The sequence below is a fragment of the Panthera tigris genome, chromosome E1, assembly GCF_018350195.1.
Source record: "Panthera tigris isolate Pti1 chromosome E1, P.tigris_Pti1_mat1.1, whole genome shotgun sequence".
Classification (NCBI taxonomy): domain Eukaryota; kingdom Metazoa; phylum Chordata; class Mammalia; order Carnivora; family Felidae; genus Panthera; species Panthera tigris.
The window spans coordinates 25552908-25579768 of record NC_056673.1 but is presented as its reverse complement, the minus strand read 5'-3'; the positions used below and the strand labels follow the sequence as shown (position 1 = coordinate 25579768).

The 26861-nt window shown below is 35.5% G+C and overlaps 1 protein-coding gene across 13 annotated transcripts in view; it reads right to left on the bottom strand.

The window, feature by feature from the left end:
- The window catches only part of BCAS3 (BCAS3 microtubule associated cell migration factor), a 614170-nt gene that overhangs the window by 378406 nt on the left and 208903 nt on the right, over positions 1-26861 (bottom strand). For all 13 annotated transcript variants that reach the window (XM_042966194.1, XM_042966193.1, XM_042966192.1 and 10 more), the window contains one exon: positions 796-929. In XM_042966194.1, coding sequence (XP_042822128.1) covers positions 796-929 — 134 coding nt within the window. The remainder of the gene's footprint in view (positions 1-795; positions 930-26861) is intronic.

Genomic DNA, 26861 nt, shown 5'->3' with positions numbered 1-26861 from the left:
TATCACAGTATCTACCAAGTGATATTAAGAGTATTAAATACATGTAAAAGCATTTAGCATGGTGCCTAATGCAAATGCTTAGTAAATTACATATGTGGTTGTGTGTGTGTGGATGTGGGCATGCCCATACATGTGTGCACAGTGATGTGTTGCTAAATGTTAAAAGCTGGCTGCATAAGAAAAAAATAGTTCTGATTTGTAGCGTTTGCTGACTCCAATTATGTAAACACTCTTACCATGGATGATTTCATACCAACAACACAATGTCACTACATCCAGAGTTTGGGAGAAATGTACATAACTCATTCTCACTAGCCACTGTGAACTGACTCCTACATACCACTGAATATTATCCATATAGTCATACATTACAAAACTCAATTATTTTTGTGTATATGTGAATGTGTTTACATGTATGTGTGTGTCTGTGTGTGTACATGTATGCACGCACCTGGAGAGACATCAGATAGATGACAGAGTTTTTGCTGGGGCAAGAAATGGTACAGGGTAGGAGGAGAAGGACAAATAGAACTTATGGAACTTTTGTTTTATCAACATTCATTGACTTGTTCACCTACTACTTATGTATTTATGGGGCCAAATATTTATACAGAATAATATTTATAGGATAAATATTTTTTCTTAATTACCTGATATACTCTATCACCAAGAATAGTATGTTGTCACTAACATTAAGCTTCAATATGATATAAATAACCAGTTATTTTAGATGTCATATTACACACATGCATGCGCATGCACACACACACACCTTCTGAAAAATATACAACTTACTTTGGCTTCAGTTTCTCCCCTGTGAAGAGTATACAGATGATGGACAGCACTTTGTGACGAAGACCAAGGATGAGTCAGAATTTGGAAGACATGAAAGTCATGGCCAAGGGTGTCTGTTGTAACTAGAAGCATTCCTGAAGAACACACCAAAAAGGGAGTAAAAATAAAAACAATTATGTATGTTGATGAAATATTTTCACAAAATATTCATTATGCTTTAAAATATCACCGAAGGAAAAAATGACCAAAGATGTAAAAAATTTCCCCAATTAAAAAAAAAATTAAAATGCAGCATCTTTTTCCTGTATGAACACAAAACCTTAATGCCATATCAGTATACAAGCATAGTGAGGATACTAGCTGTAAAGATTTTATGAGGTTCCTGTACAACTAGTAGAGAAAAGTTTATGGAGAGTTCACAAGCCTTTTAATATAGCAAATCTGATAACAAAGAATGTGAAAATTACTTCTCTCCATGGAACTAAAACTTGCTCCCATTTTTTGCCACTTCTTAAAACCTGAATTTTAAGTTTCAGTGTATCTGAAATACCCTACACTTAATCCACCAGTTTAAAAATGTTTCTCTGGGGCGCCTGGGTGGCGCAGTCGGTTAAGTGTCCGACTTCAGCCAGGTCACGATCTCGCGGTCCGTGAGTTCGAGCCCCGCGTCAGGCTCTGGGCTGATGGCTCGGAGCCTGGAGCCTGTTTCCGATTCTGTGTCTCCCTCTCTCTCTCTGCCCCTCCCCCGTTCATGCTCTGTCTCTCTCTGTCCCAAAAATAAATAAAAAACGTTGAAAAAAAATTTAAAAAAAAATAAAATAAAATAAAAAATAAAAATGTTTCTCTACCCTGGCATAATATTTATTCAAATGCTGAACAGTGTCTCACATAGCAAGTTTTTAATTTTGATGAAATGTCATAGCTAAGAATTCTTTGCCTAATCCAAGGTCACAAAAATTTTGTTTTCTTGTCAAAATTTCAGTTTTATATTTTGCATAGAGGTCTATCATTCGTTTTAAGTTAATTTATGTATAAATTGTGAGGTATCAAACTAACTTTTTTTGCAAACAATGTCCAATTGTTCTAGCAAGATTTCTTGAAGGGAATATTCTTTACTCACTGAGGTCTTTATCCTTTATTCTTTATCCATTGTCAACTTGCCAAAGATGAACTGGCTGTATCTGCATAGGTCTTCACCTGGAAGTATTATTCTAGTCCATCATTTTCTGTGTCTATACTTTCATTAATACCACACTTGCTTGATTACCATAACTTTATATCAAATGTTGAAGAAAGAACCTTTTTTTTCAACATTATTTTGGCTATTCCAATTCCATTCCAAACACAAAATCAGATTTTTTTTTTTTTAATTTTAGATAGAGCACATGAGTGGGGAGAGGGGCAAAGGGAGACACAGAGAGAATCTCAAGTGGGCTCCATGTTCAGCACGGAGCTAGATGTGGCACTTCATCCCATTACCCTGGAATCATGACCTGAGCTGAAATCAAGAGTCAGACACTCAACCAACTGAGCCACCCTGGTACCCCAAAATCAGATTTTTGATATTAAAAATTCCTAGGGGGGCATCTGGGTGGCTCAGTCAGTTGGGCAGCCGACTTCGACTCAGGTAATGATCTCATGGCTCATGAGTTCGAGCCCCAGGTCAGGGTCTGTGCTGACAACTCAGAGGCTGGAGCCTGCTTCAGATTCTGTGTCTCCCTCTCTCTCTCTGCCCCTCCCCCACTCACACTCTGTTTCTCTCTGTCTCAAAGGTAAATAAACATTAAAAAAATCTTAAATAAATAAAAATTCTTAGGATTTTGGGGAAGGTTATATTAAGTTTATAAATCAAATTGACTGATGGACAGCTTAACAATATTGAGCCTTCTAATCTATGAACACTTCCTATTTCTTGATATATGTTTTCTTTGACTTCTTATTTTTCCTGTTGAGTACATAAATTATACACATTTTTTATTGGATCCATTATAAATGGTACTTTTTATTTTATCTCAATTGTCAATTATTCCCTGCTGGCATATAGAGACATAATGGACATTTTTTTATATTGACAGATAGTCTGCCAGTTCTAGTCAGGGCTTTTTGTAGATTACACGGAGTTTTCTTTACAGATTATCATGTAGTTTGTGAACAGACATAATTTGATTTTTTCCTTTACAAACTACATGCCTTTTATTTTTCTTCACTTACTACACTGCTGAGGAAAACAGAAATGGGGAGAAGTAATATTCGTGCCTTCCAAATTTTAGGAGAAAGCATTCAATCTTTAAGTATGATGTTAGCTGTAGGTTGTTTTTTTTTTTTTATAAATACTCTCTATCAAGTGAAGGAGGTTCCTTTCTACTCCTAATTTGTTGATAGTTTTTATAATGAATGAATGTTGAATTGTGTACAGTGTTTTACACCTGTGACATGACTATGCATTTTTTTTCTTTACTCAATTAATATGGTGAATTTTAGTAAATAATCAAATGTCAAACAAAATCAAACGTCAAACAAAACTTGCATTTCTAGGATAAACTCCACCTGGTCAAAATCCTTTATTATATGCTGCTGGATTCAATTAGCTAAGGTTTTAAGATTTTCATGACTGTTCCTGAGGGTTATTGGTTTGTAGCTTTCTAATCACGAGTTTGTCTGTTTTCAGTATCAGGCTAAAGCTGGTCTTGTGAAACTGAAGAGAGAGATTGCGGAAAACCACTATTATTTCCTACTTAGATTTTCAGTAGAATTTGTCAGTAAAACTATATGGGCCTTTTAAAAAAAAAAAAACAAAAACCTTTAGGGGCGCCTGGGTGGCTCAGTCGGTTAAGCGGCCGACTTCGACTCAGATCATGATCTCGCGGTCCGTGAGTTAGAGCCCCGCGTCAGGCTCTGTGCTGACAGCTCAGAGCCTGGAGCCTGTTTCAGATTCTGTGTCTCCCTCTCTCTGACCCTCCCCTGTTCATGCTCTGTCTCTCTCTGTCTCAAAAATAAATAAACGTTAAAAAAAATTTTTAAAAATACCTTTAAATATTTTTATTTTAATTTCTTTGTAATTTAAATTTTATTATTTTAAAATGTAAAATTTGGGGGCTTAATTTAAATGTCCTTGGGTGAATTACTTTCTGTAACTCAAGGAAATGGCCTTTATTAATACCTGTAAGGTCTTTGGTGATGTCCACTTTTTCATTGAGGTTATCAACAATTTGTCTTCCCTCTTTTTTTCTTGATCATTCTAGCTAAATGTTTTCAAGGAAATCTATTCTGAGTAGCACTGATTTTCTGATTTCTTTTTTCAATTTCTGCTTTCTCCTATCTTTCTCCTTCTGCTATTAGTATCTTCTGCTACTTCATTTTCCTTGCTTTAGTTTTATTTGCTCTTTCTTTTTTCTGTTTTCTTAAGGTGGAAGCTTAGATTACTTTTTCAGGAACTTTCTTCTTTTTCAGAGTAAGCATATATTGATATAAATTTCCCTGTAAACCTGAATTCCAAAATTTTGACACACTGCCTTTTCTTTTGCATTCAGTTCTAAATGTTTTCTAGATATTTCCTCTTTTACTCATGGGATATTTAAAGATATATTGTTCAGCTTTTCTAAGTATTTGGGTATTTTTCAGGTATCTTTCACATACTAATTTTTAGTGACGACAAGGAATTTGTTAAACCTTGTTTTATATTTGAGAAGAGGTTGTGGTGACTCTTCCATGTATACTTGAAACACCTGGAGTGTTCTATAAAGGTCAGTTAATTCAAGTTTACTGATAGCGTTGTTAGGATCTTCAATATCCTTACTGATTGCCTGCTGTCTTGTTCTACTATTGAATTGAACTGAACACTGAACATTTCCAAGTATAATTGTGGATATGTTTATTATATAGCTCCCAAATACTAAACTTTTAAGTTCACACACATTTAGGATTCTTAGGACATCTTGGCGAACTGCCTCTTTCATCATAATGTCCCACTTTAACCTGGTAATTTCCTTGTTCTGAAGTCTACTTTTCTGATACTGATACCATCACTCTAGCTTTGTTTTGACTGGTGCACTCATGGCATATACTTTTCTATTCTTTCACTTTTATAATCAATATAATTGTACTTAAAATGACTTTGTTTTAGGGGCACCTGGGTGGCTCAGTCGGTAGAGTGTCCAACTTTGGCTCAGGTCATCATCTTGCAGTTCGTGGGTTTGAGCCCCATGTCAGGCTCTGGAGCCTGCTTTGGATTCTGTGCCTCCCTCTCTCTGCCCCTCCCCCACTAATGCTTTGCCTCTCTCTCTCTCTCTCTCTCTCTTTCTCTCTCTCTCTTTCTCAAAAATAAACATTAAAAAAATGACTTTGTTTTAGGTAATAATTGAGGTCTAATTTGTTGTTTTTTTTTTTAATCTAATTCTGGACTTATAATTGGTGTTTGTAGTTCATTCACATTTAGCCTAACTTATTGGTTGAGTTTATAGCTACCATTTTATTACTTTTTATTATTTTTCTGATGGTTTCCTTGTTTTTATTCTTTGTTTCTCTGTTCTTGCTTTCTTCCCTTTTTCTGTATGATTTCAATATTTTTAATATCCAATTTTAATTTTTCCATTTCCTTTTTTTGTGTCTCTCTTTAAGTTTCTATCAGCCATTCTTGGAACTATAATACACATATCTAAATTTGTGCATGTTTGTTTACATTTTGTCCAGAATTTATATTTGTTTTCTGTAGGAAGAATGGTTTGTTAGTTTACTCTGCTGTGCCGGAGGCAGAATCACATTTTTTAACTCCTAAAACTTTTGTCTTTTGAAAAAAAATGTATGAAAGAATATTAAGTACTAGTGAGAAGATAATAAGGTAAGCATTTAAATAGAAAGATGAAGTATATCTGAGCTTCTTATTTACTAGGGTAATAAAAGGTACAGTTCTTGTCACGATGTTAAATTAAAAAATACCATACTAGATGCCTATTTCCAAGAGAATACATTTTAGAAAATAAAAAAGTGTTATTTATTGAGATCTACTTCAAATGTATAACAATTTAGATAACATTTAGATAACAATTAGATCCCACCCTGTAACCAGCTATGGTCATGAGGTCACTGACATACTTTATATTCTGTCCATCTTATTGTTGTTAACCGACCAACAAATTTCTAAGGTTGGGCATGAATGCTTAGTTGTCCTTTTGTGAACAATGTTTCTTCACTCCTACTTTTTGCTGAGTTATACTAAGTCTGAATTATCACAATTCTACTATGTTCTGATATCACTTTTCCACTACAAAACTATTTTCTGCACATGATAAACAATTCAATTGAAACATTCTGATAGGAAAATGATGAGCTCATATTTATAATACAAATATATGACTCACCTACTGAAGATAAACTTCATTTCTTCTAGAATCATATCAGTATTTTACTCATAATAAGCACTCCAATAAAAGTCCCTAGTAGCCATATTAAGAAGATTATTGTTTCACATGTGAATGATAATCACAAATGTACACTTTTCAACATGCTCCTAGATTTTCAACATCTGTCTGGTTTCTAATATGTAAAATGAATTCAGATTTTTAGAGAAATGGGCCACTGAAAATGTATCTTTATTATCTTCTGTGTATCCTATCCCAAAAGTTTTTTCCCATTTCCTCATGTAAATGTAGTTTCTGTGATCCACCAATGAACTTACCGTTTTTGACAAAACTTTAAAATAGTAAGAAAAAATGAAATAAAATAAAAGAGCAGAGAGAAAAAGAAGAAATAAATAACTAGTATAGTACTATACAATCATGTTTTCTTTTAATTTATAATTTCCTCTTTTGCACACATTCTGCTGGGAGAAAGACAAGCTTTTTTTTTTTTCTAGAAAACAAGTTAAAAAGCAGATATACATAAAAGGAAAAACTCGTACAGAGTAGACTGTGGCTTAAGAACTATTTATGCAGCATCAGAAGACTAAACCAGACTCTAGCCTGGCCATAAACTAAAACCCACGCCCCAAATGAGGTGCCAAGCCACAAAAAGCATTTGCGTCATCTGGGAATACAAGGAAAAGAAGGACTTCTAATTATAGGGCCTGGAAGCGGAAGCTTAGAGTGATTAGCTGTTTAGGCGCTGCTGTGTGTTTATCTGGAAGCTTCCTCTCCCTCACTCTCAGCCTCAAGTTTGATAGATGATCATTAGCATTAGAGGGTGGAGACTGAAGCTGCTGATGGTACATGGCGTTCTCCAAAATCTGAGGTAGATGGAGACTGAACATTAAGGCTTTTGTGGCCTCATAAGAACATAAATCTTTTCAACTGGGCGTCAGCTGGTTAGCCCAAAAGACAAAATTAAAGAGTAGCAAACCTCTACTGGGCATATGTTATAAAATCTTGGAAACATGAGTAGGTAGGTCTTTTTTACCGTATCCTATTTATAACACCTCCCTAATTGTACGGTTCTTTATCACGTGCACACATATGAATTGGAAAACAAATTACCAGCTATTCACACTCTCTTCCAAAAATAGATATAAACACTGATATGCTGGGGCAAATGGAAATCCTTACAGGAATTCAAAATATATCTCTCATAATAATTTTATATTTTGATATTAATTCTTGTGAATTTAATACTTCCCCATCAGTCCTTGTACAGATTAAAAACTTACACATTATCTAATTATCTTTTAAAGTTACTAGCCCAGGGGCACCTGGGTGGCTCAGTCAGTTAAGCCTCTGTCTGACTCTTGATTTCAACTCAGGTCATGATCTCACGGTTCATGGGTTCGAGCACCATGTCGGGCTCTGTGCTGACAGCGCAGAACCTGCTTGGGATTCTCTGTCTCCCTCTCTCTGTCCTTCCCCCTGCCTGTCTGTCTGTCTGTCTGTCTCTCTCTCTCTCTCTCTCTCACTCTCAAAAATCAATAAATAAATAAACATTAAAAAAAATAAAGTTACTAGTCTAATTTGTAACCATAAAAGCAGAGAAACAGAACCCTAGTACTGATCAAGGTCTTTTAGGTCTTCAAATACATAAAATCACAATAATAGCCTATTAAAGTCTGATTTAAAGTAAATGTGAATACTGAAAACAATGTCTCAAAGTCTCCCTGTGGGCAGCGTCAGTGTTAGCAGATTTCTTAAGCTGCTTAAAGATGCTAATAATCAAACTCATCACTGTATTTTTCTAAATTTGTGGTCCAGGATATAGTAAAAGTCTTTCTAAAATTTAAGCTCAAAAACACTGTTAAAGGCACTGATGTACACACTGTCGAACACATAAAACACATGATTCATTTTATCCCTTCCTAAAGTTGCATATAGCCACGATCAAGATAAATTAGACCAAAATATCTGATATGGTTCTTACCAATTTTTTCCATGTAGGAAAAACTAAAATCATAATTGGGTTTCTAGCTCACTTATTTTATAGCTTACTATTTCTATCCTCTTGCGTTTTTAGGAGTCTCAACGTTAAATGTTCTTACATCTTTATTCAAATACTTTGTTTTCCTTCTTTCACTTAGCGTCATGACATATTTAGAGTTCTGAAGACATCTTTGGCTATATCCAATGGGTCTTCATATTAAATATTCTACTATTATTTTAAATGGTCTTTTCATCCAAGAGACATATAGGAAAGTGGTGCATGTCTATGTGTATTTTTTTTTCCAAGTGGCTGAATATATTTTTTCTCAGATTCCAGAAAAGTTTCTAAACTTTATTAACCTTTAATATATAATTTATGTACAATAAATGCAGTCATTTTACTACAGTTTGATGAGTATGACAAGTATATATACACCTAGGCTGCTGCCATTAAGATAGAGCACATGTGATAAAATTCTATTGTGTCCACCTGCTGTCCATCCCATCCCCACTGCCTGGCCCCAGGGAACCACTCATTGGCTTTGTCATTATGAATTAATATTGCCTACTTAAGAATTTCATGTAAATAGATTCACACAATACCTTGTTAAACCTACCACTGTGAGTAACAGTACTACATTCATTTATTTATATTACTGGGTGGCATTCCATTATAAAGACATATAATTTATATATCCATTCGGCAGTTATTTCTCTTTTTGGCTATTGTGAAAGAAACCCCCAGTAGGATTCAAAACAAGTGTCTGTGTGAACATATGTTTTTATTTTTCTTAGGTGAATATTTAGGAGTAGAACTGCTAGCTCATATGTATGTGTAACTTGATAAAAAAAAAAAAAACTGAAAATGTTTAGCCAAAGCAGCTGTATCATTTTAACTTTCTCACGAGCCCCATGACTCATTAGCATTTGATACTGTTAGTCTTTCAAAATCTTAATCATTTCAGTGAGTATCTGATGATTTCTTATGGTTTTAGTATGCCATATTCCTTGGTGATTGGTGATGTTGAACAGCTTTTCATGTGTTAAGGCTACATGCATATTTTCTTTTGTGACATGACTGTTCAAATCTTTTGTCCATTTTTAATTGTTTTGTCCCTTCACTACATATATATTTATGAATATGATATATAATTATATGTATGTGTGTGTGTATATATATATATCTATATATATATATATATCATATATGATATTTTCTCCCACTTTATGGTATCCCACTTAATTTTCCTAACAATATCTTTCCCAAGGTGCTTAATTTAAAGAAGAACAATTTTATGGTTTGTGTTTTTGGTGTCCTACCTAAACCTCTTTCTTTATCTCTCCTGGGTCACAATGATATAATCCTTTATTTTATTTTTGAGGATTTACAGTTTAAGATTTTAAATTAAGTCTATGATCAACTTAGAGTTAATTTTTGTGCATGACATTAAGTAAAAGTTTATTTTTTTCCCCAAGTGGATATCCCAGTTGTTCCACCAACACTTTTTCAGACAACTATACCATCCACATTGAATCACCTACTGTTTTGGTCATATATCAAGTGACCATGTGAGTTTAATCAAATTCTGGATTCCATTCCATCCACCTATAACTATATTTGCCCAACACCATACTCTCTAGATTACTGTACAATTAGAGAAGGTCAGATATTTAGGTAGTTTCAGCTTTCAAAATTCACCCACCTTTTTCAGGATCCTTTGAATTTCTATACAATTTTAGAATAAACTTGTGTTGATTACTTTTGATTTAACCATGCACTTTTAATAAAGTTAACGATTAGTGAACAATACTAACACAAAACACTAATAAGATACCAAGGCATAAAAGTGATTAAATATTTTTATAAAATATAATTTTCTTTCATAACTGAATGGTTTTTCTTACCCTATCATATTGTACACCTCACAACATGGCGGGCAAAAACGTAAAATTTTTAGATAAAGTAGAAGAATTGGGAAGATAAGGAAGTATAGATTGGGAAAAGTAATTTGACTCCTGTCTTTATTCAGGAAAAAAACATATCATACAATTTCAGAGTTTTACAACTCTAAGGGCCTTGGAAATAGCATGCCTTCCAGGGCCAGATAGCTTCCCAGGGGAATTCTACCAAACATTTAAAGAAGAGTTAATACTTCTTCTTTTGAAGCTGTTTCAAAAAATGGAAATGGAAGAAAAACTTCAAAATCCATTCTAGGCAGCCAGCATTACCTTGATTCCAAAACCAGACAAAGACCCCACTCAAAATGAGTATTATACACCAATTTCCATGATGAACATGGATGCAAAAATTTTCAACAAGATACTAGAAAACTGAACCCAACAATACATTAAAAGAATTATGTAGCACGATCAAGTAAGATTTATTCCTGGGATGCAAGTGTGGTTCAATGTCTACAAATCAATTGACATGATACATCAGATTAACAAAAGAAAGGATAAGAACTGCATGATCCTCTCTAGCTGCAGTAAAAGCATTTGACAAAATATAGCATCCTGTCTTGATAAAAACCCTTAAAAAAGTAGGGATAGATAGAACATTCCTCAAGATCATACAAGCCATATATGAAAGACCCACAGCTAGTACCATCTTCAATGGGTAAAAACTGAAAGCTTTCCCCCTAAGGTCAGGAACAAGACAGGATGTCCACTCTCACCACTGTTGTTTAACATAGTGTTGGAAGTCCTTGCCTCAGCAATAAGACAACAAAAATAAATTTAAAAGGCACACAAATTGGCAAGAAAGAAGTGAAACTTTCACTCTTCACAGATGACATGACATTCTATGTGGAAAACCCTAAAGACTCCACCAAAAAACTATTAGAACTGATACATGAATTCAACAAAGTCGCAGGATATAAAATCAACATATAGAAATTGGTTCATTTCTATACACCAATAATGAAGCAGCAGGAAGAGAAATTGAAGAATCGATCCCATTTACAACGGCACCAAAAACCATAAAATACCTAGGAATAAACCTAACCAAAGAAGTAAAAGATCTGTACGCTGAAAACTATAGAAAGCTTATGAAAAAAAGTAAAGAAGACACACAGAAATGGAGAAACATTCCATGTTCATGGATCAGAAAACAAATATTGTTAAAATGTCAATACTACCCAAAGCAATCTGCACATTCAATGCAATACCAATCAAAATAACACCAGCATTCTTAACAGAGCTGGAACAAAAATTCTAAAATTTGAATGGGAAGAGAAGCCAAGATGGCAGAACAGCACGGAAGGTTTTTTTTTGCATTTCGCATCCATGAAATATAGCCAGATCAACATTAAACCTGCATTCCTAGAAAACTGATTTGAGGATTAACACACAATCTGCACAACCTGAACTACAGAACTCAGCAAGTACGTGGCACAGAGAGGTGAAATGGGGGAGAGAGAAGCCGTGGAGGGCAGGGAGCTGTTTTTGCTTGCGGAGAGAGGACAGAGATGGGGGGAGAGTTTGGGAAAAGCACCCCACACACACAAAAGAAGTTGGAGAGAAAGTGGAAATGTGGAAACAGCCACAGGGACTGAACTAAAAAGGGAGAAAGGAGAAAGGAGAGGGTTTAAATTAGATTAAGACTCTATAAACAGGGGGAGCACAGAGTCTGAAATTCTACAGCTCAATACCTGGCAGTGCCCTGGTGGGAAGGGCAAATCCCCAGGAGCAGAGTGGGGTCCAGAAGGTCTTCAGGCTACATGGGGAGAAGCAGTTCCACTGCTGGAAGGATATTTGGTAGAAGCTGTGTGGCCACCTGGCCCAGCAGACCCCAGAGAACAACCACATTCACTGGTGATGGAACAAGGTCATTAAGGGTGAAGCCTGGTGCCAGATGTGTGTTGCGATTTTCCATAATCCCTGAAATGCTGCTGCTACACGATCTTGTGAACTTTTTCTGGGGCAGGCTGGCACCCAACTGCAGTCTCTGGGCATTGGCATCAGCATGGTCCTGCGAACATTCCTGGGTGCGGTGGGCACTCAGCCATTGCTCAGTGAGACTCTCCCCCAGAGGATCTGAGTGGGTCAAAGCCGCAGTCCCTCAGAAGTGAGGGGCTGGGAAACACAGCCACATCTGAGATAAAACGCAAGAGGGAGGTGCCTCCTGGCAACCTGATGGTTTGGTCACAGACAGTGTAAAAGCAGGGAGTAGACAGAGGCCAGAGACAAAGGACGGGTGCACAATTGCTGATTGGGGAGAACAAAGTTCCAATACTAGAGACTGGGTAGCTGGGTGATGCCATTTTCACCCCTCCCATGCATGTGCATATACACCTACAAGCCCCACAACAATCCACCCCAGTAAGCTAAGCAGCATGAATGGACTAACCAAGAAGTTAAAGAGGGAATTAAAAAGTACATAGAAGCCAAAGAAAATGATAACACCACAGCCCAAAACCTCTGGGATGCAGCAAAGGCACTCATAAGAGGAAAGCATATAGCAATCCAGGCCTTCCTAAAGAAGGAATAAAGGTCTCAGATACACAGCCTAACTTTGTATGTCAAAGAGCTGGAAAAAGAACAGCAAATAAAACCTAAAACAAGCAGAAGACAGGAAATAATAAAGATTAGAGCAGAAATCAATGCTATTGAACCCCCCTCCCCCCAAAAAAGAAACAGTAGAACAGATCAATGAAACCAGAAGCTGGTTCTTTGAAAGAATTAACAAAATTGATACACCACTAGCCAATTTGATCAAAAAGAAAAAGAAAGGACCCAAATAAATAAAATAAAAAATGAAAGAGGAGAGATCACAACCAACACAGCAGAAACACAAACAATAATAAGAGAATATTATGAGCAATTATACACCAATAAAATGGGCAATCGACAAATTCCTAGAAACATATAAACTACCAAAACTGAAATAGGAAGAAATAGAAAATTTAAATAGACACATAACCAATAAAGAAATTGAATTAGTAATCAAAAATCTCCCAAAAAAACAAGAGTCCAGGGCCAGATGGCTTTCCAGGGGAATTCTACCAAACATTAAGGAAGAATTAACACCTATTCTCTTGAAGCTGTTCCAAAAAATAGATATGGAAGGAAAACTTCCGAACTCTTTCTATGAAGCCAGCATTACCTTGATTCCAAAACCAAAGACCCCACTAAAAAGGAGAACTACAGATCAATTTCCCTGATGAACGTGGATGCAAAAATCCTCAACAAGATATTAGCCAACCAGATCCAACAATACATTAAAAAATTATTCACCATGACCAAGTGGGATTTATACCTGGGATGCAGGGCTGGTTCAATATCCATAAAACAATCAGTATGATTCATCACATCAATAAAAAAAAGGACAAGAACCATATGATCCTCTCAATAGATTCAGAGAAAGCATTTGACAAAATACAGCATCATTTCTTGATAAAAACCCTTAAAAAAGTAGGGATAGAAGGAGCATACCTCGAGATCATAAAAGCTATATATGAAAGACCCAACACTAATATCATCTTCAATGGGGAAAAACTGAGAGCTTTCCCCCTAAGGTCAGGAACAAGACAGGGATGTCCATTCTCACCACTGTTATTCAATATCGTATTGGAGGTCTTAGCCTCTGCAATCAGACAACAAAAGAAATAAAAGGCATCCAAATCGGCCAGGAGGAGGTCAAACTTTCACTCTTCGCAGATGACATGATACTGTATATAGAAACCCAAAAGATTCCACCAAAAAACTGCTAGAACTGATCCGTGAATTCAGCAAAGCGGCAGGATAAAAAATCAATGCACAGAATTCAGTTGCATTCCTATACACCAACAATGAAGTGACAGAAAGAGAAATCAAGGAATCGATCCCATTTACAATTGTACCAAAAACTGTAAAATACCTACGAATAAATCTAAACAAAGAGGTGAAAAATCTATACACTGAAAACTATAGAAAGTTTATGAAAGAAATTGAAGAAGACACAAAAAATGGAAAAAGATTCCACGGTCCTGGATAGGAAGAACAAATATTATTAAAATGTCAATACTACCCAAAACAATCTACATATTCAATGCAATCTGTATCAAAATAACAACAGCATTCTTCACAGAGCTAGAATAAACAATCCTAAAATTTGTATAGAACCTGAAACGACCCCAAATAGCCAAAGCAATCTTCAAAAAGAAAACTAAAGCTGGAGGCAATCACACTCCCAGACTTCAAGACGTGTTACAAAGCTGTAATCATCACGACAGTATGGTACTGGCACAAAACAGACCCTCCGATCAATGGAAAAGAATAGAGAACCCAGAAATGGATCCAGAAACATATGGCCAACTAATCTTTGAGGAAAGAATAGAAAGAAAGGAAAGCAGGAAAGAATATTCAATGGAATAAAGACAGTCTCTTCAGCAAGTGGTGGCAAAACTGGACAGCGACATGCAGAAAAATGAACCTGGACCGCTTTCTTGCACCATACACAAAAAGAAACTCAAAATGGAAGAAAGCCCTAAATGTAAGACAGGAAGCCAACAAAATCCTTGAGGAGAAAGCAGGCAAAAACCTCTTTGACCTTGGCTGCAACAATTTCTTACTCAACATGTCTCCAGAGGCAAGGGAAACAAAAGCAAAAATGAACTATTGGGACCTCATCAAAATAAAAAGCTTCTGCATGGTGAAGGAAACAATCAGCAAAACCAAAAGGCAACCGACGGAAAGGGAGAATATATTTGCAAGTGACATATCAGATAAAGGGTTAGTATCCAAAATCTATGAACAACTTATCAAAATGAACACCCAAAAACCAAATAATCTCAGTGAAAAAAATGGGCAAAACACATGAAGAGGCACTTTTCCAAAGAAGACATCCACATGGCTAACAGACACATGAAAAGATGCTCAACACCACACATTATCAGGGAAATACAAATGAAAACCATAATGACACAGATACCACGTCATACCTGTCAGAATGGCTAACATTAACAACTCAGGCAACAACAGATGTTGGCGAGGAGGCAGGGGAAGGGGAACCCTTTTGCACTGCTGGAGGGAATGCAAACTGGTGCACCCACTATGGGAAACAGTATAGAGGTTTCTCAAAAAATTAAAAATAGAACTACCCTACGGCCTAGCAATTGCTCTACTAGGTATTTATCCAAAGAATACAAAAATGCTGATTTGAAGGGGCACATGCACCCCAATGTTTATAGCAGTGCTATCAACTACAGCCAAATCATGGAAAGAGCCTAAATGTCCGTCGACTGATGAATGGATTGTGCGAGCGTGTGCGTGCACGTGCATACACACACACGTGCACACACACACACGCGCACACACACACACACAATGGAATATTACTTGGTAGTCATAAAGAATGAAATCTTGCCATTTGCAACTATGTGGATGGAACTAGAGTGTATCATGCTAAGCAAAATAAGTTGGTCAGAGAAAGATAAATATCATATGATTTCACTCATGTGTAATTTAAGAAACAAAATAGATCAACACAGGGGAAGGCAAGGGAAAATAAGACAAAAACTGAGAGGGAGGCACACCATATGAGACTCAAATACGGAGAACAAACTGAGGGCTTCTGGAGGGGTGTTGGGTGGGGGGATGGACTAAATGGGTGATGGGTACTAAGAAGGGCACTTGTTGGGATGAGCACTAGGTGTTATATGTAAGTGATGAATCATGAAATTCTACTCCTGAAACCATTATTATGCTATATGTTAACGAACTTGGATTAAAAACAACTTTTTTAATGCCAACTGTTAACATTAAAAAAAAAAATGTTGCGGCGCCTGGGTAGCTCAGTTGCTTAAGTGGTGGACTTCGGCTTGGGTCATGTTCTCACAGGTCATGAGTTCGAGCCCCACATTGGGCCCTGTGCTGACAACTCAGAGCCTGGAACCTGCTTCAGATTCTGTGTCTCCCTCTCTCTCTGCCCCTCCCCAGCTCTCATTCTGTCTCTGTCCCTCTCAAAAATAAATAGATGTTAAAAAAAAAAGTAAAAGGGCTTTAAAAAGTCTTAAAAATAAGAAATAGCATGACTGACTTCAATTAACAGGTATGATAACTGAAGCCCACAAACAGTGAGAAAACCAGATTTAAAAGTCTAAAGATAAAGGTGTTAGCTTGTGTTGTCCTTATTATGTACCAATACAAGATTCTATCCTCAAAGACAAATTACAGGCACAGACACACATACACACAACTATCACAGACAATCACTGCTAGAAGTTCAAAATTAAATACATTTTAAATTGAGGTTAAAAGGAATTCGGTAGACAGACGGAAGGGAGAAGAAAGTGAAATATGACCAAATGGCAGAAGGCTGAAGAAGTAAAGAGAATGTCGTGCAGATCAGTCAGTTTGGAACAGATATTCTATGTATTAGACTATAAAATATAAATTGAAAGGTAAATTTGGAAATTAAGTATTTCCAAAGGAATGCCATTCAGTGTGCTTCAGGGATGTGTAAAACAGAACATTTAAATTTTCTGGGTAGAGCTTATACAGGGGTGTGTGTGTGTGTGTGTGTGTGTGTGTGTGTACACCAAGCTAGACACTTAACATTTATGCAATCTACTGTATGTAAGCTACAGTTCAATAAAAATGAATACAAACCAAAACAAAAATAAGGGTAAGAGTAAAATTGGTGGTTTTACATACAGTGAATGTAAACACAGTAGTTAGAAAGTTAAAATCCATGAATGAGTGGGTTAAATGGGTGACGGGCATTAAGGAGGGCACTCTTTGGGATGAGCACTGGGTGTCACATATAAGAGATTAATCACTGTGTTCTACTTCAGAAGCCAAGACTACGCTTTATAAAGTTAACTAACTTGAGAATAATAATAATAATAATACCTGTTAATGTGAAAAAGAAAAAGAAAGAAAGGCTCCTAAGAATAATTCTAATACAAAGATGGGCAAATCCTTTATGTAGAAACTATAAATTTTTATTGCAAGATGCTAAAAGACAACTAAATGAATGGAAGGATATACTATGTTGCAAGATGTTAAAAGACAACTTAATAAATGGGAGGATATACTATGTTTGTGGATAAAAATACCCAATATTGTAAAGATACCATCTCTCTATCCCAAATGGACCTACACTTTCAATACAATTCCAATAAAAATTCCAAAAGGGAAAAAAAAAAGAAAGAAAGTTAAAATCCTACCCCTGTGGGATGGGATGGGGTAAATACAATAAAATCTAAAAACACAGCAGCCAGAGAGGGATGTATAAGAAATACAGATACATAGTGAGGAGTCAAGAAAGAGGTCAATGAGTCTCAGATGTGTAGCTTGGCAAAATGGGTGGTCAAAGCACCACAAATCATGTATTCCAGAGCACATATATGACAGTATAACAGAGTTCAATCAAGGTTCTAGTAGTGGAGATCAGAAACTATGTAACAGGGGCATCAGACTGGCTCAGTCAGTGGTTCCTGCAACTCTTGATCTTAGGGTTGTAAGTTCCAGCCCCATGTTAGGTGTAGATATTACTTAAAAAAAAATAAAATCTTTTTTTTTAAAAGAAAGAACTATAGAACAAAAAAGTATTAGATGAAAAATAAAAATTTTCATCATTTAGCATTTTTATTTTGGGTATATTTGCAAATATATCAAATATTAGCAAATTACCAAGTGTCTCTGGAAATTAGTTTTCTTTACCTATCTGATCTATTTCAAAACATTACTCCTTAATTATGTTTGAGAAAGAGTATTTATAAGAACAACCGCTAACACATAACAAAGATTTCTGAGCAGGTAGGCATTTGTTGCACAACCTAACTCTATACATCTATATCTACACAGATTAGTGTAGTGGCTTCTTAGCCCATCAAAAAGATAGGATTTGAAAAAAGAGACCAAAACAATAACCATCAGAAACTTCCCTGAAACCATCAAAGCAACAAAAGGAAAACCAAAAGATGAGTTCATTTTAAATTAGAGAAGAATAATTTGACTATTTAATTTGTTTAATGTTTACTTATTTTTGAGAGACAGTGGGAGAATGTGAGCAGGGGGAGGGGCAGAGACAGCAAGACACAGAAACTGAAGCAGGATCCAGGCTCTGAGCTGCCAGCACACAGTCCGACCCGGGGCTTGAACTCATGAACTGCAAGATCACGATTGGAGCCGAAGTCGGATGCTTAACCGACTGAGCCACCCACGTCCCACGAATTTTATTTTTTTCCATACTGTTGGTACCCTAAAGACTTTGTAACACCCATTATATTAATTCTGAATACTAACACGGCCTACTGTTTTTTACATTCTCCTATTCATCCTCCATTCCTGCACCCAGTCCTCATTCCCATCCCTTCCCACCATAGGTACCCACCCGACTGGATGTAATATATGTCCTTTGAAATATGTGTTTTCAAATATGTGTTTTTGAGACATATTTTCACTGCTTTCAAAGTACTGTTCAAAATAATGCATGGCAAGAGTATAAACAAATCTGAATGAGAACACTGAAACAAGCCTGAATCTGGGGGAGGGCCAGAGCATTCCAGAGGACAGGAAAGCAGAAGGGACAATAAATATTCAAGTACTTCACTGCTTAACAACCACTAAAGTTGTCCTGATAAGAAAAAGTTTAATTCACCCTTGGCCACTTTGCATGTATGTACTTGGCTACAGATATTCTTTACATTCTTCAAAATTTAATACTGTTATAGTTACATCTGTTATGGGTAGCTATAGTGTTACAAGTGTGTGTGTGTTTGTGTATGCATTTACCTCATTTTTCATAGTATGCCAATGTATGTATTCACATCTTTCATTAGTTCATTTAGTGTGAATTGGGCATCTCTGTTTAATTAACTAGAAATACTGTGGCAATGGTGGTGGGGAAAGAGAAGGGCTTTTCCTTACTAATGGATACCCAGGACCCGGGGCTACATTAGGACTTTCATGGGCCCTGGGCAATTTTGCCTTTATGGACCTCCTCTTCCATGAAAAAAAATATTTACAATTATATTTTACAATTACAGTTGCTGGTTTTAAAAATATATTAAAGTATTCCATTAACTTAAAAGTTTATTACTATTATTATTTTTTTGCTTTTAAAAGGAATTAAACATTTTGATGGGACCACAATACCAGCATGGGCCCGAAATTATGATGCCTACTGTACTTTATGATAAGTCAAACCTGAAAAGTTACCACTAATTCTCATATAAGGCCTGTGCCACAATGAACAGAGAGCAAAAAGAACAAATCCTTCAGGGAGTAATCCATTATGTGAGTAAGATATGTCATTTTGGAAGATGACAACAGAGGAGAGTAATTACAAATCTATAATGGAAACATCCCCTTCTTAGGGAAAAAAAAAAAGCAATAAACTCTTCAAGCTGCCTTTGAATTATTAGTGATATAGTATAAATGACTGGCGGTAATAAACCAGAAGCTGTTGGATGAGAGGAAAACTCAGAAGCCACATAATTCTGTAAATCTGTGAGGCATTATAGATGTTAGCAAAAATCAAGACAAGGTATTTTTCTGACCACTTACTGTGATCAATGGGGGAAACTCTGTGCAAAAGAAAAAAAAATCCAACCTAAACTTTTTTAATGATTAACCCACGACCACCATCACCTTTCAATATACAACATTTAAGTAACCAGAATAATTTCAAGTCTGTTAAAGATGCAGTCAAGCATCCAAAGGGATACATGTTTAATCTACTTTACTACAGACCCAACATTAATTTTCCTCTTATTAATGGATGGAAAAGCAATTTCTCTGCCAAGGAAGGGCAATTATTTAAAATGTAGATGTGCTGTACTTCACAGCTCTCAGCTACTCAGCTGGCAGAAATAATGCCTCTGGAAAATAGATCAATTATTTACCAAATTAAAGACAACAGGTCTGTTTTAGAAATGTCAGGCTTACTGCAGAGAGTTGAGAATTTCCTTTCCTTTTTTTTAATGTTTATTTATTTTGAGAGAGAGAGCAAGCAGAGGAGGAGCAGAGAGAGAAGGAGAGAATCCCTAAGCAGGTCCATGCTGTCAGTGCAGAGCCTGACATGGGCAGGGCTTGAACTCATGTATTGGGAGGTCATAACCTGAGCCAAAATCAAGAGTCAGATGCTTAACCGACTAAGCCACCCAGGCACCCCAAGAATTTCTTTTTTATGTTTCTAATTTCCAATTTGATTAATAAAAATGCTTATCTTCTTTTATGTCAAAGGTAATATACTTAATACCCCAATCTAGTTTACTTAGTTACACAAATATGATTTAATTTCCACAAGATATTTTTAATATATGTTACATATTTCAATCTTAAGGATGTGTGATATGTTTCTTCATTTTATACAATTTGGCATCAGGGATCACTTCTACAATTCATAGGGAAAAAGACAATTCTCATTCAAACTACAAATTAGAAATAACTGAGTTTTATTCAACAAATGAGTAATCACATTGAATTAGTGCCTTATCTCTGCCCTGCCATGGTTTTTTCATAATAATAATTATAGAAAAAAATAATAAGTGTAATTATTCAGTGTTTACTTATTAATTATGTGAAAATTACCAGGCTAATAATAAATACCTGGGTATGAAGTAAAAGCTTATCTATAGCAGAAAACATGTTGAAAGAATACTCTTGATGGGTATAAAATTTAAACTAGGATGAGGGAAGTTAATAATAATGAAAACATCAACAGCTAAATTTTTGGAGGTGACCCTATGTTTTGGGTATTGTTTTGGATACCATTATTACCCTCTCATTTCATTGATGAGAAAACTGAAGTACTAGGGAGGATCCAAGCGTATTAAGTTACTTGCCCAATTAAGCAGCAAGGTGGGGGCGGGGAGAACATGATATTTTGTTTAGGGTCATGTAGGTCTTCACAAAATAATACATAAAAAATGGGACTCGAAAGATAAATAAGAGTTGCCCAGGCAAAAGAGGATTTCAGGTGGAGGAAAAGTGATGTAAAATGTTTAAGGAGGTGAAAAATAGTATGGCTAAATGTTGGAAGGAAAGGTAGAAGAACAGGTTAAAGCAGTAAAGTTGTGCCAGGCTATATACTTTTGGACAACACAAACAAGATGAAGAGATCATTAACATTTAACATTTCTTATAAAATATTTATCTTTTTATTTTTTTTTATTTTTTTTTTAACGTTTATTTTTTTTTGAGACAGAGAGAGACAGAGCATGAACGGGGGAGGGGCAGAGAGAGAGGGAGACACAGAATCCAAAGCAGGCTCCAGGCTCTGAGCCATCAGCCCAGAGCCCGACACGGGGCTCGAACTCACAGACCGCGAGATCATGACCTGAGCTGAAGTCGGACGCTTAACCGACTGAGCCACCCAGGCGCCCCTAAAATATTTATCTTAAAATGAAACTAAACACATGGAAAAAGTATGATACAATAATCACAAACAGAATAACCCAGAATTGGACTATGACCAAATAAGAGTCTTTTAAAAACTAAGAGTAACCAAATGATTCTATATATGTACTATTATGAATTAAATATCTGTGCAGCCCTCACATTCATATATTGAAACTCTAAAAACCCAGGCTATATTTGAAGATGGGGTCTCTAAGGAAGTAATTAAGTTTCAATTAGGTCATTGGCTGAGACCCTGATCTGGTATGATTAGTGTCCTTATAAGAAGAGACACCACAAACCCTTGTACGCTATTGGAGGGAAAGGTAAATTGGTGTAACAGCTATGAAAAACAATATGGAAGTTCCTAAAAAAAATTAATATTAAAACAACCATATGATCTAGTAATTCCACTACTGGGTATTTACCCAAAGAAAACAAAAATACTAATTCAAAAAGATATATGCACCCCTATGTTTACTGTAGCATTATTTATAATAGCCAAGATATGGAAGCCACCCAAATGTCCACTGATAGATGAATGGATAAAGATGTTATATATATTTACATATAAAATAAGGAATATTATTCAGCCATAAAAGAGAATGAGATTTTGCCATTTGCAATAACATGGATGGACCTAGAAGGTATTATGCTAAGTGAAATAAGACAGAGAAGGATAAAAGCATATGATCTCACTTAAATGTAGAATCTACAAAGTAAAACAAATGAACAAATAAACAAAAACAAACAAAAAAAAACCAGACTCTTAAATATAGAGAACAAACTGACGGTTGCCAGAGGGGAGGTAAGGGGGATGGGAAAAATGGATAAAAGTTAAGAGGTACAAACTTCTAGTTATAAAATAAATAAGTCAGGGAGATGAAAAGTACAGCTTAGGGAATATAGCCAATATTATTGTAATAACATTGTGTGATGACAGATAGTGACTGCATTTATTATAGTGAGCACCAAGTAATGTATAGAATTGTCAAATCAAGATGTTATACACCTGCAACTAATATAACATTGTATGTTGATGATACTTCAATTTAAAAGACACACACACACACACACACACACACACACACACACACACACACACACACACACCACAGAACTAGCTCTTTTTCTCTGTCCCCACTTCCTTGCACCAAAGAAAGGACACGTGAAGACACATTGAGAAGGTGACTGTTAGTCAGGAAGAAAGACCTCACTAGAAACCAAATCAGCTGGAAGTTTCATCTCAGACTTCTAGCATTCGTAACTGTGAGAAAAAAAGGTTTTGTTGTTTAAGCTACTACATCTATGGGATTTGGTTACAGCAGCCCAAGCTAATAGATGTACACAGGTTACTGCCTAAATTTAGGGTCCCTGAGAACATTTTACCCACTCATATGACCAGCAAAGAGGATTTTGGGTTGAATTTGTAAACTCAAAAGAGACTGCTGTTTTAACCCTATAACAAAAACAAAACCAATAAACAAAACAGAAAAACCCCAGAGTTTTAAAAAATCTATCTCAAAGTTCAATACAAAAAAACATAAATAAAAATAGTAGCTCTTACATCAGGCAGAACAACAGCCAGAGGAAGAGGAACCCACAATATGTGAAGGCAAGGAGAACACAGCAACCTTTTCGAAAATTTTCAGTGAGCTGACGCTACAGATTAGAATGCTGCCCCCCAAAAATTCAACTCTGTACCCAACTAATCAAGAGGATCAAGAGTAACAATACTAAAAGCTGTGAACAAAGTAAGAGTGTTAACCGCTGCTGAAAAATTAATGAGTAACTGTCAAAAACTACCTAGTTGAAACATGCCTGAAAATCATGGGCAAAATACAGATATTCCCATACAGAAAACAGCTAAAAAGTCATCTTCATCAGAGAATCCAGAAATAGCCAACAGAAGTATGTTACTTTAATGAAAAAGTACAAAAGAAACTCATCAGAGAAAGAATGGAATTTTGAAAAAATAATAAAGTATCAACTGGATATCCATAAGCCAAAAAATAATAACCATGACCTAATCCGATACATTATACAAAAAATAACAATGAATTTGGATCATAAATTTAAATATAAAATGTAGGGGTGCCTGGGTGGCTCAGTCAGTTGAACATCCGACTTCAGCTCAGGTCATAATCTCTTGGTTTGTGAGCTCGAGCCCTGCATCAGGCTCTCTGCTGTCAGCACGGAGCCCACTTCAGATCCTCTGTCTCCCTCTCTCTCTGCTCCTCCTTCTCTCTCTCTCTCAAAAATAAAATAAACATTAAAAGAATAATAAAAACAAAAAAAATAATAAAAATAAATTTAAATACAAAATGTAAAACTAGAAAACTATCAGAAAATCACATAGGAGAAAAATCTTCAGGCCCCAGACTGGTGCACATTTCTTAGGCAGGAACACAAAAACACAACTGATATATTTTTTATTGGATTTGACAAAAAGTAAACAATTTTCCTCTGCAAAAGACTCTGTTAAAAAGATAAAAATACAAACTTCTGACTGGGAAAAAAGATTTCCAAATGACCTCTCTTACAGAGGTCCCCATCTAGTATTTATAAAATTAAAGTGGCAATAATACCAAATGCCAGCACGGATGCAGAGAAAGCATGTTAAAAGGATTAAAGGAAAGTATGAGAACAATGTCTCACCAAGCAAAGGATATCAATAAAGAGATAATATTATAAAAAAAGGAAACAAATAGAAATTCCAGAGTTCAAAAGTACAATAACTAAAATAAAAAATTCAATAGAGGGGCTTAAATCGTGGTTTTGAACCTGAAAGAAGAAATCAACTGAGATTATCGAGTTTGGGGAAAAAAAGAAGAAGAAAAATGAATAGAGCCCCAGAGACCTATTAGACACCACCAAGATTAATCTGTGAGTAGCAGGAGTCCTAGAAGGAGAAAAGAGGGGAAAAAAGGTAGAAAGGATGTTTAAAGAAATAATAACATCCCAAACATGATGAAAAACATTTAGGCAATGGAACTATCCTGTATTATACTATAAAGGTAGATATATGTCAATATTAATTTGTCAAAACACAGAGAATATGTGAACACCAAGAGTGAACCCTCGTGTAAACTACAGACTTTGGTTGATAATGATTGGGTCAATATATGTTCATCAACTGTAACAAATCTACCACTGTGGTGTGGAATGTCAATAGTGTAGGAGGTTTGGAGTGGGGGCCGGATTATAAGAGAGTTTTCTGTACTTTCCAATTGTGCTGTGAACTTGAAACTGCCCCCCAAAACTGGAGTTTATTAATTTAAAAAAAAAGCTCCTGAGAAAATGTTACTCATTGTGTATCTCAATCACTGAAACCAACAAATTTACACCACCCATATTGAACCTACCCAGATCTAAGCACCAGAGGCCTCTCTGGCACTTCAAACCATATCATAAATGTTGCCATTAAAATATTTGTTTTAATTCAGGACTCAGAGTCACAGCTAATAAACAAGAATGGGAAGGGTAAATTGAAAAACAAACTGAATGCAGCTGCTGAACTAAAAGTTTCACAACGCTATTTAATGGCATCCCTTAATTTCTTTGCTGAATAGGTCCCATACAAAACCGAACTGCATACCACCCAAACAACCTACATTTTCTCCTTAATTCACTTCGGACTGTTATTTCATCATGTACATTTTACATTGTTTTTAAAATTTCTCAGAAGGTGGACAACAGGTCTGGTTTTCTCCTTGAATCCTGATGTATGTCTAGGACATCTTAATAATTCTGTCATCGGAAAATATGCCTCTCTAAAAAAAAAAAGACTAAGAAATTTATTTATATTGTTAAGCATAACAGGGATATGTTCAGGTAAAGTGGTTACAGAATGATCAGGTTTAAAAACAAAAACACACAATAAACATTGCTATGTTTTGTTCTGCTTATTTTTTAATGAACTTCCCTAAACTTGTAAAAAGTATTCTAACAAGCGCTACTGTTATTATTGGCCACACTACATACCCCATGAAAAAGCCTTTAACTAAATAAGAGAATTATTGGAGGAGCAAAACAGTTAAAACTTATTGATATAAATAAATTTAGAAATATGTATGGATACATGTTAAAGAAAAACTGGAAGGTGTTACTAGAGGATCTACAAGTTGTATTTTGAAAAGATCAATTTAAGTAAAAAATTATAAGTACTGTTTTAATGCCCATTTAAATTACACACCTTTCTAAAAAATACCAATTAATAAAAGTTCAGAAACTAATAAAACTTTTTCAACCAGAGAGCAGAAAATATATCATTTTATAACATAGGAGGATTTAAAGATCAATAGAAAATACATCATTTGCTCTCCCAAAAATATTTTTTTAAACTATAATGTAAATAACTACAGGGGAAAAATAACAATTACTAAGGAATCCGTGCATTTACAAAGGGCAATGCAGCCTCTTGCTTCAAACATTTCATATGCATTCTCAATTTGAGAAGGTTAGGATAAAACAAGCAATATAATACAGAAACTAGACAAGTAAAATAAAATGTCACATAGGAGCTGGGTAATAGCAGCCACAGCTAAACCCAATATCATTCTATAAGTAAAAATTCAGATAGTGACCAGCTTAAAAAAAAAAAGTCAAGGCTTTCAAATCACTGAGAATTGAATCTTTTATAGATACACTTGCTTATACTCAAGCAATAACAGTCATACTCTGAATCGCAAAGACACTCAGAGCTGAACAGTAAATAACTAAGATGAATTGCAAGCAGTTGCATGAAATCTCCACTATCTTCTATGAAAGATTTTGCAAACCAATTTTGTGAGTGGTTGCTGAGTTATGAATCCTCCATTTAATTCAAATATTTAAACATGTACAAAGCATTTATAAAATGCTGCAGAAATGATGACACACTGAAAAATGTATCTGCCACATGATAAACGGATGAGTCCACTGTATAGACCCTGCTTCACAATCTATGCCAAATATGCCATATTTTTCTTGCCTCATTCATTCAACTAATATTTATTTATATACCAGACACAGAATCATTATTTCCTAACTAATCATCTTTTAAGTTCCAATTTAGAATTGACTTCTTTTGAAGAACTTTCCCCAATAGTCGAAACCAAGTAAATATTCATCTCCTAGCATTCTGTCCTTACTCCACAAAGGATTTTCCTTCCTTGCTTTAAGTCCCTATCACACCAGTAGATGCCATGAGTAAGGACTGTCCCTTGTTAACTTAATCACAAAGACTGAGCCAGGCAATGTGAATGGAGTCTCTAGAGAGCATAAACCTTTTTGATTAACAGGATCCTAAACATTCTAGTGCCATGAACCTTTTAAGCAATATGGTAAAGCCTAGGAACATCTTTCTCAGAATAATATATTTTTAAGACAAAGTAAAATACATAAGATTTTAAAAATTGACAT